This window comes from Durotheca rogersii (genome assembly GCF_024521655.1).
Source record: "Durotheca rogersii strain YMJ 92031201 chromosome Unknown GGS23scaffold_3, whole genome shotgun sequence".
NCBI classification, from domain to species: Eukaryota; Fungi; Ascomycota; class Sordariomycetes; order Xylariales; family Xylariaceae; genus Durotheca; species Durotheca rogersii.
The window spans coordinates 2,483,455-2,499,464 of record NW_026251234.1 but is presented as its reverse complement, the minus strand read 5'-3'; the positions used below and the strand labels follow the sequence as shown (position 1 = coordinate 2,499,464).

The following is a 16,010-nucleotide window of genomic DNA, read 5'->3' as shown; positions in this document are numbered from 1 at the left end:
CGACAGGTTAGCCTTTATCTTTTTCTTGAACTTCACGCTCAAGTTGTCACCACATTGATTAATTACTACCTACTATCCCCGGCACCGCCGCCACTACCACTACCACTACTACTGCCACCACCACAGCCAGAAATCACCATCACCATCACACCAACGACTGCCATAAGCTGACAACATGCCCTCTTACCACTTAGCGCCCCGCGAGAAGCGCTACCACAAATACAAAAAGGTCCTCTACCTCGAGCCGCCTACCAACGGCTGCAAGACCGTCCGCACGCGGATCACCACCATCGTGCCTCCTCCTGCCCCAGCTCCTGCGCCGTGCCCGTACCCGGAGGTGACACCAGCGCCGTGTCTCCCCGAGCCCGTCCCTCAGCCGCCGCCACCCCCTGTCATCGTCGAGCCGGTGCCTCCTCCGCCACCGCCGCCGCCGCCGGTCGTCGACTACCCGGAGCCGCGGCCGGAGCGGGAGCAGACGGAGATCGAGGTGATCGCCGTGGACGTGGACCCGGACCAGTCGTCGCCGTCACGGGGCTCCAGGTCGTCGGGCTCGTCCTCGAGCTCGTCCTCGTCCTCGTCGCGGAGCGACCGCCGCGGGCACGGGCACGGCCGCTCGCGCGAGCGCGAGCGCGAGGTCTACGTCGAGCGCGAGCGGCTCGTCCCCGTGCGCGTCCCGGTGCCCTACCACGTGCACCACGTCGAGCAGGCAGCGCCGCCGCCGCCCGCCCAGGACTCGTTCCGGTACATCGAGGCCCCGCGCCGCTACGAGGCGCCCCGCCGCCGGAGCACCCCCGACCACGAGATCGTCATCGAGGACCGCAGGCATCGCAAGTACATCCGCGACGGCTGAGCGCTGCCCGCGAGCCTACGCACCTCCTTAGCGGGGCGGGCGGCGCCTCCTGAACAATACAAACTTGCCTACCCGACACCCGCTTACGCTTCGTACCTTGTGTTTTCCCCAAAAATACCTTATTTATTTTTCATACTGCTCCTATCATTGGTGTTCCTTTCACGGGGCTGCATCGGCCTTTCGCTACGATGATTGCTATTACTATTACCTTCCTATTATTTTCCCCTTGCTGTCGCCGAGACTGATGACGCTGCCTACGTCTACGACTACGAATTTCCTACGTAACGATATAAACACGATAACGCCGGCCGATGATGTACTACCACGTACTGTAATGACATAATAAACAGGTCTAGGGGAGAGGGTGTGGTTAAGGGTCTCTTTTGATTATCATATGTAAAGGGAACTACCGGGTACTTACTACGCTGTCTGAGTTAAGACTGTCACGAGATGCATGGAGTCATGGGCGAAAGCGCACGGAGATCACGCGCATCATGACGGAGAGTGGCGAGTATATAGAATGTATTGTCACGGGCATGAAGTTAGGAAGCTGGAAGGGACTGGTATAGGTCGACGATAGGGACGTGGAGATGGAGAAGCGTCCGAGAGATAGGTACATAATAGCACCTCGGAGAGACTTCAATCTACTTCATACGTACCCACGCCGACTTTTTTGGTATTATTACCCGGTGCGAGATTTGCCTCCGGATTTGCGTGAATCCCATGATCGTCTCCACGATCGTCTCCTAATATGTCCTTTTCTGGTAATTTCAATACTATAGCTGCTGATAACTTGGAGCCGCATAGATGCTATTACACGCTGCAACTGCTCTGCCCTGCTCTTCGACGAAGAGAAGAATCTCTTTCTTTCTCTCCCTCTATCTCATTAACCACCTGACGTCATTCCGGCTGGGCAGCTTACCATTATCGTCGATGGCAAGTCTTGGTATACGCGCTAGTCAGCCTTGCCGGTAGGCAAGTATTGAACTTGAGCCTGACGGCGGTGATAGGATGAGACGGGCAGGCTAGGTATAGCTTCTGCTCCACTAGATGTCGTCATCTCCTGGCCTGGAGAGAGTCGGCTGTAAGGAGCGTGTGGCGGCGGGATCTGTCCTAGAGGGAGAACAGGATCACTACGACGCTAAGCACGCAAACGAGGCAGGCTGGCGCCCTCTGCCTCGCTAACCCATGTCCGTTTCTTCCGGCTTCATTTTACGACGCCCGCGGGGCTAGGGACGTTGCGCTAACGTTCCGGGAGGACACCTTGGATGGAGCGAGCCGGTTGTGGAAACACCGAGAACAAACGAGCGAGTGAATGGAGAACCACACCCTCCATCGCCCGTCTCGCCTCAAATCGCCAGAACAGGGGCCCGCGTTGTCCTTGCCTAGCTTGCTGCCCGACACAGGTCCCGCCGAGCCCCGTCTCGCCCTTCTCGGGCTACGCGTCAACGTCATAGTGCCATCTACCAAGTCCAGGTAACCGTCACTTCGGCACTACCGCATTCCCCGAAGCAGGACGAGCTGGCCGGGGGGGGGGGAGCGCAACGGTAGATTCGACAGCCTCGTCTGCGATCACGTCATCGGTGCCGTAGCCGTAAACTAGGGCTGCGATTACGAGCGGCTGGTCGGACCACGCGGACACGACAGATTCCCGCAAGGGGATAGCTTCGTTGACACGTGCGACCATGTATCGGTTGGATGCCTTTCGGAACAGCTCGCTTTCGCGGAAGCCGTTCCTAGCGGTGTCGCCGTAGGGCCTTAGCAGGGTCGTGGACATTGCGCAAGAGAAATAGTTGGCGAGAGGTTTTAAAGGGGGGAGTGCCGAATAAAGGAGCCGAGGGGCCTGCCCAGATACGCACCTCCACGTACCGAGGGGTGCCTTGGTACTAGTGCTAGTACCCTGGGTACCTATAGACAGGTGCCCAAGGTAGGTAGTAATACATACAGGTGCTGTTGACCCCCCTACCGATATCCTATCTTCTGGTAGTAATGATAAACCATCCCCTTGACATCCACAAGAAACCAACTCGACTCCATGTTTACGAATACCAAAACGTGTATCTAGATTTTAGTTGACTCAGCCCGACATCAACCGAACCAGCCCAACTTGGATCCAGTCATAACAAGCTAGTTACTAGCAACGTTTCTCCCTGATTCGAGAAAATCCCACAAAGACTCCCCGAGAACAACACGCCGATGACTCTAGAATGAAGCTGCGTCGAAAATCAGTAAATATTTACCTATAAACAGCCGGCCGTGGTTGTGCTGGTATAAGAGCTGCATAGCTTACCTCGGTGAATCCCCCTGGTTTCTCCGTAAAGATAAATACATAGCTACACCATAGACAGAAATTTCTTTTTACTATATATTATCGTTAATAAGGGCATCTAGATGTGACCGCTAGTACTAACACTCCACTTACAAAGAGGGACTTGCGTGAGCTCCAGCAAGATTGATGAGTGAGAACTAACCTAGGCACGTATACACTTGGACGGTTTCGTATCTAAGCAACATGCCTAAGCTATTATCTACGGAAATTGAAAAAGCCCAAAGTGAAGGAATAGTAATGCTTGTCTAATTTAAAACAACGCAAGCTCAAGGTCGTTTCAAGCGGAGCCTCGTGCGTTCCTTTTTTCGATATACTACATACCCTCCCCATCTTTCGATTATAGAGAGCCTGAGATAAGCTAAGTATCATTATGTAGTCAGCAGTACCGGAAGTGGCAAAAAATCATACTGTTGCAACCGGAAACCACGATCCCTACAGTCCGGACTATGAGGCAGCATCGATACGAGACAGTTACATTAAGAGGCCGCTCCGGTTGAAGACTTCCGGTTGGCCCTCTGATGCGAAGAATGTCTGTCTCTATAGTCAGAGTAGCGGGTTAGCTCACCGTGCAACTCGGTCACAACAAAGGTGGCTGTGCTGAGTGGTAATGTTATATAGGGATTTATTTGGAGACTAGTCGGCTCATTGTATGTTGCGCAAATGAACAGTGGTTGTAGTACAAGTTGAGTTTAGAACTAGCCAGAAGAGAAACGAGTAAATCCCCACTGGAATATCAGGTTTCGTCTATTATTATTAGACGCACTTCACATAATTGCCAATTTTTCCCCCTCTCTACGTTCTGATCGTAAGGTCATTGCCTTCTCCCACTTTCCTACGCTTTCGGCATGTTACTCTCCATGGCGGCGATATTGTGGGAGTGGCTGCAGTTATCCAATCCCGCCGGCACGCGGGATCTCTTCTTCTGCATAATATCCCGGACGGTGCTTGCTCTAAAGGCTGCCTTCTGCATCCCGTCGATCTTCATCGTCAACTTATCTTGCGGGCCGGCCAAGAAGCATTAGACACCTCGAATAGAACACTTGTCAGCTGTCCCGTACTCGCCCTAGCAGTGAAGTCCTTCTGGGTCAGTTCGTGTATTAAATAGGATTTTAGGCGGACGGAGCGAGGCTTGGATGTGTATGTGTATGACGAAATAAGGGTCGGCTGAGGGCTAACGGGCTAAATACGCTGTCATCGAGCCACAAGGTTAACCGTCCGCTTTCCAGACATAACACGCCAGATGGCAGCTATACGACAAGTAGCTTCAAGAGATTGAGTAAAATTGCTATAAAACTGCCAGGTCAATCATAAAAGTCTTGCCTCTATGGACTTCCTCGTAGGGTCTTCATACTACGGCTGTATCTCTTTCTCGATAGGATTATGAGACGCTGGCATACCTAAATCCCCAGTTAGATGGGCAATGCCGCTTTCCTAGGTACATTTTCCATAGAAATCTAACCCTCTGCAATTGGTCATCTAGAAGAATATCTATTTCCATTCATGGTGGAGAAGGGGGGCGACCGATTATTAATAATATCTCCCTAGAATGTGTCTCTATAGCGCTATGTGTCACGACGTTAGTGCGGACCCGCAAAGGCCGCATCTTTAATTCCAACGTCAACCGCAGTTGCGGGATCAGTTAACAGTCCCGGTCCAGATAGCCATCCAGAGACACGCGTCGTCTTAGTTGACAAGGAGGGGGAACACTGTCAACCGATGACCAGGGGGGCATCCCGTTCAACATTTAAGAGGAACGCATTTACTCACGTGTTACATTCCGTATCTCGACCCTTCGAATGTCAAATCCCGGTATGTCACCTCTCACGGACCTACCCGTCACCGCCTACCATTCCCCAGGGGGTTCCCCCCAGGTCCGATATCGTTGTCAACACTCTGTCAGCAGCAAGCCCCGGTTGATAATCGATAGCATCAATAGACTAGCCCTAGGTACCTATATTCCGCTGACCACTAATGCCTCCCAAATCCCCTCCCACCCAACGGCAAAGACAGCGCTTACGCAAGCATAGTTATTTACGCCGGGCGTACTGCGGAAACGACGCTTTATCATCTCGCATGCCTGACTTCGAATCCGACTCTGCAGCAAGTTCCAAAAACCAAACCAACGCCTACCCTAACGCTATCTAACCAAGCAGACCGCAAGGCGGCTCCGCCAGGGGACGCGCCAGACGCGTATGCGACTCGTCTATGCCAACTCTGCCCATTCCTACTCAGGGGAGAGCGAAATAACTGCTGAGGTGGCACAAGTTCGTGTCTTGGCGCCCCGTGCGATGGTTTGAAGGTAATCCCGTGATGGAATGCGTGGGCTTGCATTCTGAACCTGCCAGACGCCGAGAACTCCAGTGAAGGAGGGGAAGAGCGAATCTACACATTGACGCAAAACCCGTCCCTATGCAACCGGCCCGTTAACGATACCAATATCTCCTGTTCCCTCCCCCTCTGTCTTTGTTTTCTTTTTGCCCCTTTTCCGTGCGCCGTGCGGCTTCGTCTCCCTGGAGCCTCCTAGGAACGGCAAAAGCCACCAGTGCTTGTCGAGGAATGGGGGCGTGGCGAGGGAGGAAAGAAACTACAAAAGAGAGCCGCCGGTGTAAGTGTAGGATTACGACGCATAACGTAAATTTAGACCCTGGCCGGAATTTCTCACCCATTCCTTGCCCCCATTCTCCTCGACCACATTCCCAACCGCGGCCCTGCGCTCCCTTCGAAATCAACATCCTCACTCACTCCTTGGCGCCCGCGTCTGGGCTCATCTGCAGGAAGATCTGCCAGTTCTCGCTTCCGGGGTCCTCGTGGTGCTGGTCTTCGGCGCCGTCGCTCTTGAGCTGGTGCTGGTGCAGGACCTGCTGGGGCTGCGCCGCGCCCTGCGGGCTCGTCGCCGCCGCGGCGGGGTGTCCGACCGGCAGGGCGGCGAAGGGGGGGCCGCCGCCCTGCGCCTGGGCCGGGAACGGGAAGGGCGCGGGGCCGGCGAAGCGCTGGCGCTGGGGCAGGGGGCGCTGGGGCAGGTGCTGGTGCTGGTGCTGGTGCTGGTGCTGGTGGTGGCTCTCGGCGTCGGCGACGCGCGCGCCGAGGGCGGCGTTGCGCGCGCGCAGGTCGACGTAGGCGCGGCGCAGCTGCGCGTTCTCCGCGACGAGCTGGCGGCCGACGGCGCGGAGCTGGGAGCCGTGGGCGCGCAGCGCCCCGACGTCGGCCTCGGCCGCGTCCAGCCGGTCCTGCTTCGCCCGCCGGCTGCGCCGCGCCGACAGCCGGTTCAGGTGCCGGTTGCGCTCCCGCTTCTCCCGCGCCACCCCGTTGTTGTACTCCACCACCGCCGCCCGCTCCGCCTCCGTCATGTCCGCCATGATCGGCCGCGGCTTGAACGGCGGCCCGAACTCGGACCGAGGCGGCGCCGCCGCAGGCGAACACTTCGAGCTGCCGCCTACCGAGAAGGACCGCGCCTGGCGCTTCTGGTCGCAGTCCTCTCCGTCGTCGTCGGCATCGTCGTGGTCGGGGTTTCCCGCGTCCGATTGGTCGGTGCCCTTCTTCTTGTTGCCGGTATTGACGCCTGCCGCTGAAGGGCTCGACAGCTTCGGCGAGTGGCTGAATAGGTTCGCCGCGTACGCTATCGATCCTGGGTGCATCAGGCCGGGTATGTTAAACGGTTCGCGGAATGGGTTGTGGTCGGCCCCGCCCAACAGCGCCGGGTCCTGGAAGTTTAGCGGGACGGCCGCGACGTTCAAAGCTGAATGGATTGGTTAACAGCCAACGAGTCAGTCACTACGATTCCCGTCGGGATCTTAAAAGGGCTGTTTTATACACGCACGATGCTGTTGCTGGTGGCCGAAGCTGGTTGGTATTGAGAACGTGAATGCCTCCGGGCCGAGATCGCCTGTCCAGTCGCTATAATCGGGAAACAAGGGCTGGAATCCCGGAGATCCCGTCGTCGACATGGGCGCGATAGAACTTGGTGGAACAACCGTGGACGGCGTACGAATAATGTCGTTCTGGTCTCTAGCAGGCTGGCCGCGATGGGGGTTCGGAGGAGCCATGGCGATCGGCTGATACGAGCCCCGGTTGGCGGATTGGGACGGCTGAGGCACTCTGTGGTGTGTTAAAACTTCTCCAGCACAACATATCTTCGTTGAGGTATATTTACTGACTTTCCCTCCTTCTGGTAAACCTGGGTCATAGTAACGCGAGTGCTTATGATAGCTGGTTCGCCGTCTCTTATGTGTAAGCCGGTGCTCACGATGCTTGCTTGAAAGGCATGTCTAGTTTGGATCGTTTCGTGAGGCGAGCGGATGCTGTCGATGATGGGGAAAGGAGAAGAATGGGAGGCGCTCCAATCCGTTTATATGAATGAAGCGAAGTCTAGACGTTCCGATTAAAGGATCGTTTCTCTCCGAATTGCTGAATAGCACAGCGCGTGCGCAAACAGGCCAAGTCCAGAACACTAAAAAATCGGATATGACTCTAGCAGGTTACGAGGAGATTCAGCCACTGCTCGGACGAACAATATGGATCAGAGCGGGACAATATATTATCATCCTTCTAAAAGCGTCCCCTAAAACTGCCGAACCGCACCTAGAGTCAGATGTTCTTGACGAATATACAGCAAACATTTTAGGGCATAGCGCCGAGTAGCGGCGACTATTCTAAACTGAACGTGTTTGAGTCCCGTCGTTGCGAAGCGGGCATACATCACGCATGGAGGGGGCCTACCTTGCGATATGGTTAATATTGGTATCAAGATTCGTAGAATGGACACCTGTCTTCGAAGAGGCTTGTTTATCGAATCTAAAAATGTCGCTGTGTCCGAAGTAGCCGAATCTGGAGTCTTATCGGTGTCATGTGCCAAATCCAGGGTGTGTAGCCGCCCCGTTGACGAGATCTCATAATACTAGGAGGCTCTAGTCTTTGGGGGTTAGCTAAGGGACACAGGATCACGAGAGGTTCATATACATTCAATCCATTCCGTAGTCAGAGATCTTTGTAGCTTCTTTCCTCAGGTTCCACGGGTTGGGTAGGACATGGAGTCAGAGACACGAACTACTAAGTGCAATCGACTTGGTCATTCAAATGGCGAGTAGATATCGAGTCAATCCTTGACTAACGGTCCTTTGCCCTCTGGTTAATCCAAATCCCGTGACTTTCCTGGGATGATTGCTTAACAACTCCTTGACGGAGCTTGAGTTGATCACAGCAGTAGAAGTGATAGCATCATGCGTTATCATCACTTTGTAAGACACGCACAGGAGGGGTGGTACCTTATTTTTATGCAGTATTACTGAATTACCGCTCATATGATGCCTCTTATGACCATGACTTTGGATGGTTAGTGACAAGCTATCCAATTAATGTTACATGGTTGTAGGGCTCATGGTGTACGGGAAGCTTGCTCACTACCGGCTTATGTCCGTGTGACCACTGCTCCGTCTCTTCATCCCCGGGCCATCCCGTAAAACAGGTACCTGCGTAAACCTTCCGATTTCTCATTGTCCTCTCATTCACGTTCCCATAGCTTACCCACACTACGAGAGAGCATCGAAGTTTGGCGAAGGAAGAATAGAAGACATACTATCGCCCATAATACCCATTGATACTTTCTCCGAAATGACATTGGAAGACCCGGGCTAGCCGCTGTAGTGGATCTCTGACACCAATATACCTCATAATAACCCTGGACGGTAGTCCTTGTGTAAGCGGTCGACGCGCCTCTTCTCCACTGGCAGGCTTCCAACTTCCAATTTCGAACTCCGGCCGGATTAGGTGTAAGTAAGTTGAGAGCAAGACGAAGTTACGGCGTTGTGGGAATACCATACAGATATCTGTAGGCTGATATTTTCACATGCCTTTTCATGCTTTTACACACGATAAGGCTCGTTAGAATCTCCGCGATAAGAAGACTGTTAAGATGTATGGATTGCATCTAACTCATAACAAACTTAGTCGAGACTGCGGTATCAGAGTTGATGGGCGTTGAAAAGTGGTGGCCTCTCAGCCTCTTTTACTCTTCATCTTTAGATGTCTTTTTTTGGTTTACCGATCTCACGCACACATCGCATACATCCTGCAGGTAGTGTTACTATATTATGGTAAATCGAGGCTCACATGATTCATTCAGCTCACAATATTCGTCGTAGGTAAATACGTCCCGAAAAAAAAGAACGCCTGCTTGCATCTCTCTTCGTCCGCGTTGCCTCCTCTTAGGTGTAATTGCTGCCGTTGATAGACGCCACAGTCTCCTTCCTTAAGAGGCCTTCATTATTGGCAGGGGTGTATTTGAAGGAAATATCCGTCAAGTGCCACGGGCGACGAAACCTCCAAAACCGCGGAGAGAAACGCGGCATGGCTTGTGACTAGGTTTTATCTTTTTTGTCCCTGCTCTCGGTGAAGCGAGGAGGGGAGAATAATATAGGGGTGCGCTAATGACCTTTAAAATGTCGTGACGGCGATGGCGATAGACTGCGTCTCTGAATGCGAGATGGAGACGCTGATCTCTTTCACACCTGCCTTTTTCGCGGCATCTTGCGCGTCACCGTGAAGCTACGATCCGTCAGCAACCGTCCGAGGGGGGAGTCTCGGTAATGTGTAACTTACAGTAACGATAGGAGCGCCGTTCTCGTTAGGAAGAATCTCAATCTCCTTCAAGGCTGCGCCGGCGCCCTTACTTTGGACGCCAAGGCTCTTGAAGATGGCCTCTTTCGCGCTCCAGCGCCCGGCAAAGGAACTCTGCGGGCTGGGAGTCCTTTGGCAATATGCAATCTCCTTCTCCGTGAAATTACGTTCGATAAAGGTCGGATTGTCGATGTTGATGGCGGCTATGTCCTCGACGTCGACTCCAATCTTATTATTCTTGCCGGTCTGTAGACTTTGGGCTAAGCTTTCCACCATTTCCTTCGTGGATCTGGCCTTCTTCGCATGGGGCTCAGCAGCTTGGGCCGCGAAGTCGGCAGCGTAGGTTAGCGCGGCAGTCTTGTCCTCCGTTACTCTGGCATCCGGGTTCAACAGCACCGAAGAGAGCTGATCTTCAGAGTATGGCGCGTGGTCCTTCGCTCGGAAGATGGTATTGTTGATCATACCATTGTGCATGTAGCGGTAAGCCTTCTTCTGACGGGCAGTCACCTTGGTGCAATATGCGGCATATGTCTCCTTATCGAGCACAGCATACAGGTATCTAGGATGAACACCAACGACCTGGACGCCCTTTTGACCAAACCCGAAAGAGGTGACCGAGAAAGCCTTCACACCGTCGGTCTGGATGCTTCGGCTAGGGTATACGATTAGGTCGAACTTCTCCATATCTTGGTCAACGTTGTCGGCGTTGCGGTTACCGGGGACGAGACCACTGTTCAGGACTTGCAAGCAGCCGTTAAACATCCAAGCGCCGGCAGCGCCCTTAGGGTGGCCTGTGAGATATTTTTGGAAGATACCCATAAGAGCGTTGCCCTTCTTTCGGCCAAGGTGCCGTAGCTGCTGGCAGACGACCGAGGATTCATTCTTGTCGTTGGCCTTGGTGGAGGTGCCGTGGAAGGAAGCGACATCGAGGTCGTCGATTGTGAGGCCCCACGTCGCAAGGGAGCCCCGGAGGGGGGCGATGGAGTTGTCTTGCTTCCAGAAGTTGTTCCCGAGGCTTCGCAAGGCCTCCTTCTCCTGTCGTGCAGCCTCCTTCTCAATATGGATAGCACGAGCTTGGGTGTATTCCTCCTCGTTAAATTTGTGGCCTTGGGCTTGCATAGCTGCTGCCTCCTCGTATAGATATTCTAGTTCGGATTCTTTCCAATTGCGAATCTGTCTCTTCCGTAGCTCAATCTGTCGGCGGCGGTATTTGAGGTCAAGCAGAGGCGATGGGAATTTGCTGGGCGCCTCCCGAGCAGTAGTTAACAAGCCCTGGCCAGGTGCTGGTACCGATCGTCCGATCTTGTCACTAGCAGTAGTAGTGAGAGCGACAACGCCATAGATCGGCACACCCATATCGAGCGCTAGCCTAGCGGTCATGATGATCTGTATACCGCAACCCTGTGATTCCACGAATCCGCTTCTCGTCGTCGTCGTCGGGCGCGACATCTCTTGAGGTGTACGACCGTGGGCAAATTCATCTGCGCTGTTGCTCGTTGCCTTCATGTTGGCAAACTCGTACGAACCCTCCTCGCCGAAATCGTCGAAGCCGCCCACGAGGCATATGCGTGCCTTGCCTTCCATGATGGCCTCATAACCACTATCGATAGATTCTACGGCCGTGGCACAGGCCCCGACAGGAGTTTTGATAGGGCCAGAGGAGGACAACAAGAGCATGTTAACCCAGGCAGACATGGTATTGATGAAAGACTCCTGTAAAATGTCTTTCTGGATATCATGGTCCATCTTACGCTTGGTATACATCCCGTTTAGCGCATTCATACCACCCTGGCCAGAACCGATACAGTTGCCCACTTCGGATACGTGAACGTACTTGTAAAACTCGTACGGGTCGGTGATGCCGGAGGCCAGGAGAGCTTCGGCAACGGCAACGAGGACATAGAGCGTGACGCGATCGACTTGAGAAATGATGTCGTCGGGAACACCGTACTTCTTGGCATCCCAACCGGTGGGGATCTGTCCGGCGACGAGACGGTCGAACCGGAGGGCCTTGGGAATCCATAGAGTCGCACCTCTACGGAGGCGGATGGTGTACTCGCCGGTCTCTGGAATCTCGAAGATTTCGCATTTATCGCCGTGCTGTCTCTTGAACTCTTCGGCCGTCTCCTTCGATCCCTCAAAGGGCTCGAGATCTTCCTCGAGCTGAATCTCGTGCAACATCATCTTCTTGTTGGGGTCGTACCCGTCAAAGAGCTCCGGCTCGATGAGACGAATGCCCGAGTGTTCCAGGATATGCTTTTCATACCTATGCTTGATATCCTTATCCTCGACCGGCTCCTCGGTCTTAGCGTCGACCCAACCTGAGTAGGGTTGCCCTTTGAGAGGGCCATTGTGGTTCTTGATAAGCCCCATGATCCACGCCATCTCGACGCACCCTTCGATTGAGAACTCGCCGTACGCTTCCATCTCCCAACGCGTCCTCGAATTTCCCCAGGGTCCTATTTCGGCAAACCCGGTGACCACCACCACCTTCTCCAAATCAACCATGCCTTTAAGGCCGTCGTTAAGCGGTTCGACCTCTTTCTGCCAGTCTGGAAGAGGGGGGAAGTCAAATTTGATGTTGGCGCGCGGCTCAATGAGCTTCTTCCTGTATAGGGCTTCCGAGTTCTCGCCGTTGATTATCTTGTTCTCGATTGCGGTCTCTTTGGTGACAGCTCGGCGGACTTCGCTAGTCTCCATGATGTCCTTGCGCAATCGCGTCATGGTATCGTTCAGGTTGGGGATGAGCTGCAGACCGCCGTTCAGGTCGGCAAATACGGGCTCAGTCTGGCAGAGATCCACGATCGCAGGCGACATCAACCCAAGAAGGTTGAAAGCCATCTCTTGCTGAGAGAATGTGCGTACTCCAAATTGCTCGACACCTTCGGCGACAATGTTGTTGCCAGACATGAGACCAGTGCCGCGGGTCCAGCCGATGACGGCGCCACAGATGGTGAGATAGTTGGCCCAATCCTCGGAGTGCCAGCGGTTGAAAAGGGTCTCGAGGCCGAGCTTCGACTCCGAATAGAGGCCATCGCTACCGAATGTGCCGTGGTTGGGAGACAACGGCAACACAACTTGAGCAGGGCGAGTCTCGAAGCCGCGGCTCGACTTCTGTGCCTTGACATAGCCCAAAAGACGGACTAGATTTGTCAACATGATGCGGTGAGCGAGTTCAGACTTCGAATCAATGCCATCGATCTGCCGGCCAGTCTCAGAAATGGCCGCAAACGGCACAATATAGTCTAGATCCCACCCCAATCCACTCTTAGGGTCGTAGATGTAAGATACGAGGTCTTCCACGTCTTTCTTACTGCCTTGGTTGAAGGGGACGACGATAAGCTGGGACCCGCGGGCACCGTATCTTGCGTACATGGACTGATAATATTCGGTCACCTGCCGCGAGAATCGACTGGTGGTTACGATGACCCTGGCACCTCCGCTAATTAACCCTTGGAGAACTTCGGCACCGATAGAACCGGCGCCGGCACCGGTCATGAGCACATATTTGTCCTGGTAAGTGACACCAGACTTTGCGGCCTCTTCTAGGCAGTCTAGATAAATACCGGTGAGTCGTTTGCTGTACTCCCATCCGTGTAAGTTGTGACGTTTGAGATGCAAGAACGGGATGGTTTCCATCTTGCCCTTGTTGCTCTGGCCGTTGGCCTTCAAGGAAGGTTTCTTGGCGAAGCCATTCGCTTTCCCGCCGTCTTTGGGTACTATCTGGCTCTCATTCATGGCGAGGGAACGAAGTACGTTTCCGTAGAGGTTTTTAAATTCAAGCTTTGCGGTTTTAGACATCTTGTGTTGCTCCTTGATAAGCTTCACAAGGCGTCCGAGGTCGTTTTGTACCTTCGTCCTGTTGCCGTACTCGGATATCTTGCCGCCCTCCGCCATCTGCTGGACATAATGCTCAAGTTTTCGACAGCTCTGCCGCGGAACCTCTTGGTAATTCAGATTACCACGAACATCGATTGAAGTATGGGGCCCCGTCGGAATAGCCACATCCTTGTAGACTGGAGGAACGTTCAGGACATCTTTGCAATTCTCGATCAGCTGTTGACCCAGCTCCTTAGCGAGCTTATATGTCTCCCCGCGCTCCGTCGGGCAGTTGTCGATATGATACTGCATGAACTCGAGCAGCAGCGGATTCGATTTGCTCATAATGCGGATGCACTGGCTGACGATTTCTCGATCGACAGCTTGTAGTCGCCCGAAGATGACGTCGTAAAACATGCTAAGGGCATCTTGACGTGCCCAGTTCCACGAAGAGTCGTACGTGCGAGCTTTTAACGGGCTAAAAATCGGCTCAATTCCGGCCGCGTAGAAATCACCGTGCTCGGAGGTCCAAAGATCAAGCTGCGCCTGCAGCACTTGTTGAGACTCTTGTGATGTCTGGGCAGCTTTGTCGCCGGCTCGGAGGTCCATTTTCAGGTATCTCGCTAACAGCTCCAGCTGCTGCTTAAATAGAGCACGTTGGTCCTTCGTGAGGGCATCGATAGCGGCAGGGTCCATCATCATACCGCCAGACCCGCCGGCGGCCGGGCCGGCGGTGGTAGCGGTAGACAGGCTGATTCCGGCGTTGGAAGCGTACTTCCGCGTAACATCGTCTAGGTATGCCTTGGCGTCGTTCTCGGAGCCCAGGCGAGACGGAGGCTCCATAGTGAGGGCTAGTATGAGAGCCCCGTCCTGTCTCCCAGGGCCGAGGCCCCATCTGGTCTCCAGATACTTGCGTGCTGATGTCATGTTGAATCCGCCAGGCATTTTCGAGGAGATCAAACGCGCGATGAGCGACTGTGACTGCTTCCCGAGCTGGCCGTTAAATGTAGTTTGCATTAACGCCGAGAGCTCGTCGATGGGAGTATCCTCAGGCTTCTCGGGGGTTGAGCCAAACTCCTTCCCCAAATCACCGAGTATCTCGTTCTGAAGAGTAGATTTTCCTGTAAGTCTGTTAGCTTCCAAGGCACGACGTTTGCTGGACGACTTTTACTAGCCTCCGACGAGGTCCTTGATCGCCTTGCTTAGAGGGACTTCCAAGAACGGCTTCTTCAGCTTCTGCGCAATTAAGGCCCTGACAATCTCGAGCGCAGACACGGGAGCATCGTCGACGGCGGCAGCGGGGCCGGCACTAGGCGCGGGTGCGGAAGCAACAGCAGCGGGAGCAGCGGCTACTGCTGGTGCTGCCGACGAGCCTGACGGAGGTTCCGGAGCATTGGCGGTGGGTTCTGGCTCGTCCTCGGCGGGGTCTACGTCGTAGTAGATTTCTTTCGCATCCTTGTTATAGCATAAAATCTGCCGTTGAATCGATTTGGCAGCGTCAAAGGCTTCGTATTTAGATGCCAACGTCTTTTTTGCCATCCCACCCAGGGTATCTGCCGGGCCGACTTCGACAATGCGCTCGGCTGTTTTCTCGCCAAGAAAGACGTCTTGTGTTTCGATCCATCGTACCGGAGAGGCAAATTGGTACGCGAGAAGCTCGACGAGCAAGGTGTGGGCAAGTTCCTGCTCGACTTCGGGACGCATCTTGGCGGCAGTGTCGGGATAAGGGGGGAGGGAGGCAGGATGGACCGAGATTGAGGAGCGAGGCGTCGATAGAACCAACGGGTATCTCCAGCTTGTCTGTGCGGCGGGGGTTCTCGACTATGGAGAAGAAATGAGCGTAGTCGATCGTTCGTGATGCACTCTTCCTCTTCGTGTCAGTCGACCTTCAGCTTGACCTCACCAAGTAGAGACCAAAAGAAAAAGGGGAGGCGAGGACGTAGAACAGGTAGGTGGGAAATGGGCGTGTTACCGACAGCGTGTGCACCCAACCCAAGCTCGATTAGCAGCCGGTCCAGCGTTGAACTCGGCGGAGGGAAAGGGTCAAGAGTAGGCACGAAGGACTGCTACTGAGCCAGCAGAGAGTATTGAGGACTCGGTTCATTAAATCAAGCCTCCTAAAGGTTGTAGAGTCGCCGCTGTTGCTGTGAGGTTGACGACCACTTTCGACCCAAGGTTTTTGTCCTTTTTGGAACTTTTTCTTTCGGTTTTTTTTCCGTCGTCCTGGGGTTTTACGCTGCAAGAGCGGATCCGGACGAATCGCAGGCCAGGTAGATAGAAAGGGCCTCGAGAGGTAGGGTATGAGACACCGATCTGGTTAGACTGATGATGTATGCAATATAGGTCTGCAGGATGGAGGTGGTCTGTAAGGTCTGTCGGATTGATGTGGGTGGGAGTGCA

The 16,010-nt window shown here is 54.0% G+C and overlaps 3 protein-coding genes across 3 annotated transcripts; 1 reads left to right on the top strand and 2 right to left on the bottom strand.

Annotated features, from left to right (window-relative positions):
• The first annotated feature begins 7 nt into the window (after positions 1-7).
• On the top strand, positions 8-1,512 carry GGS23DRAFT_553215 (uncharacterized protein). The gene has a single exon (XM_051515463.1). It carries the CDS (start codon positions 176-178, stop codon positions 848-850), a length of 675 nt encoding a protein of 224 aa, XP_051375741.1. The 5' UTR covers positions 8-175; the 3' UTR covers positions 851-1,512.
• Positions 1,513-5,181: 3,669 nt separating this feature from the next.
• GGS23DRAFT_615716 (uncharacterized protein) lies at positions 5,182-7,222 on the bottom strand (the record flags this gene model as incomplete). Its single annotated transcript, XM_051520733.1, has 2 exons — positions 5,182-6,915; positions 6,997-7,222. 2 exons carry the CDS (start codon positions 7,220-7,222, stop codon positions 5,918-5,920), a joined length of 1,224 nt encoding a protein of 407 aa, XP_051375740.1. The 3' UTR covers positions 5,182-5,917.
• Positions 7,223-9,300: 2,078 nt separating this feature from the next.
• Positions 9,301-15,513, bottom strand: GGS23DRAFT_301417 (uncharacterized protein). Its single transcript, XM_051512726.1, has 3 exons — positions 14,786-15,513; positions 9,774-14,731; positions 9,301-9,719 (listed from the first exon to the last, which is right to left on the bottom strand). Exons 1-3 carry the CDS (start codon positions 15,312-15,314, stop codon positions 9,609-9,611), a joined length of 5,598 nt encoding a protein of 1,865 aa, XP_051375739.1. The 5' UTR covers positions 15,315-15,513; the 3' UTR covers positions 9,301-9,608.
• Between the last annotated feature and the right edge of the window lie 497 nt (positions 15,514-16,010).

Bases quoted from the DNA above. Each gene is read 5' to 3' on its own strand.
- GGS23DRAFT_553215 (XM_051515463.1), top strand. From the start codon at position 176: ATGCCCTCTTACCACTTAGCGCCCCGCGAGAAGCGCTACCACAAATAC.
- GGS23DRAFT_301417 (XM_051512726.1), bottom strand. From the start codon at position 15,314: ATGCGTCCCGAAGTCGAGCAGGAACTTGCCCACACCTTGCTCGTCGAG. The intron at 14,732-14,785 runs GCTAGTAAAAGT...ACAGACTTACAG, and splicing joins GATCAAGGACCTCGTCGGAG to GAAAATCTACTCTTCAGAAC. The intron at 9,720-9,773 runs GTAAGTTACACA...GACGGATCGTAG, and splicing joins ACGGCGCTCCTATCGTTACT to CTTCACGGTGACGCGCAAGA.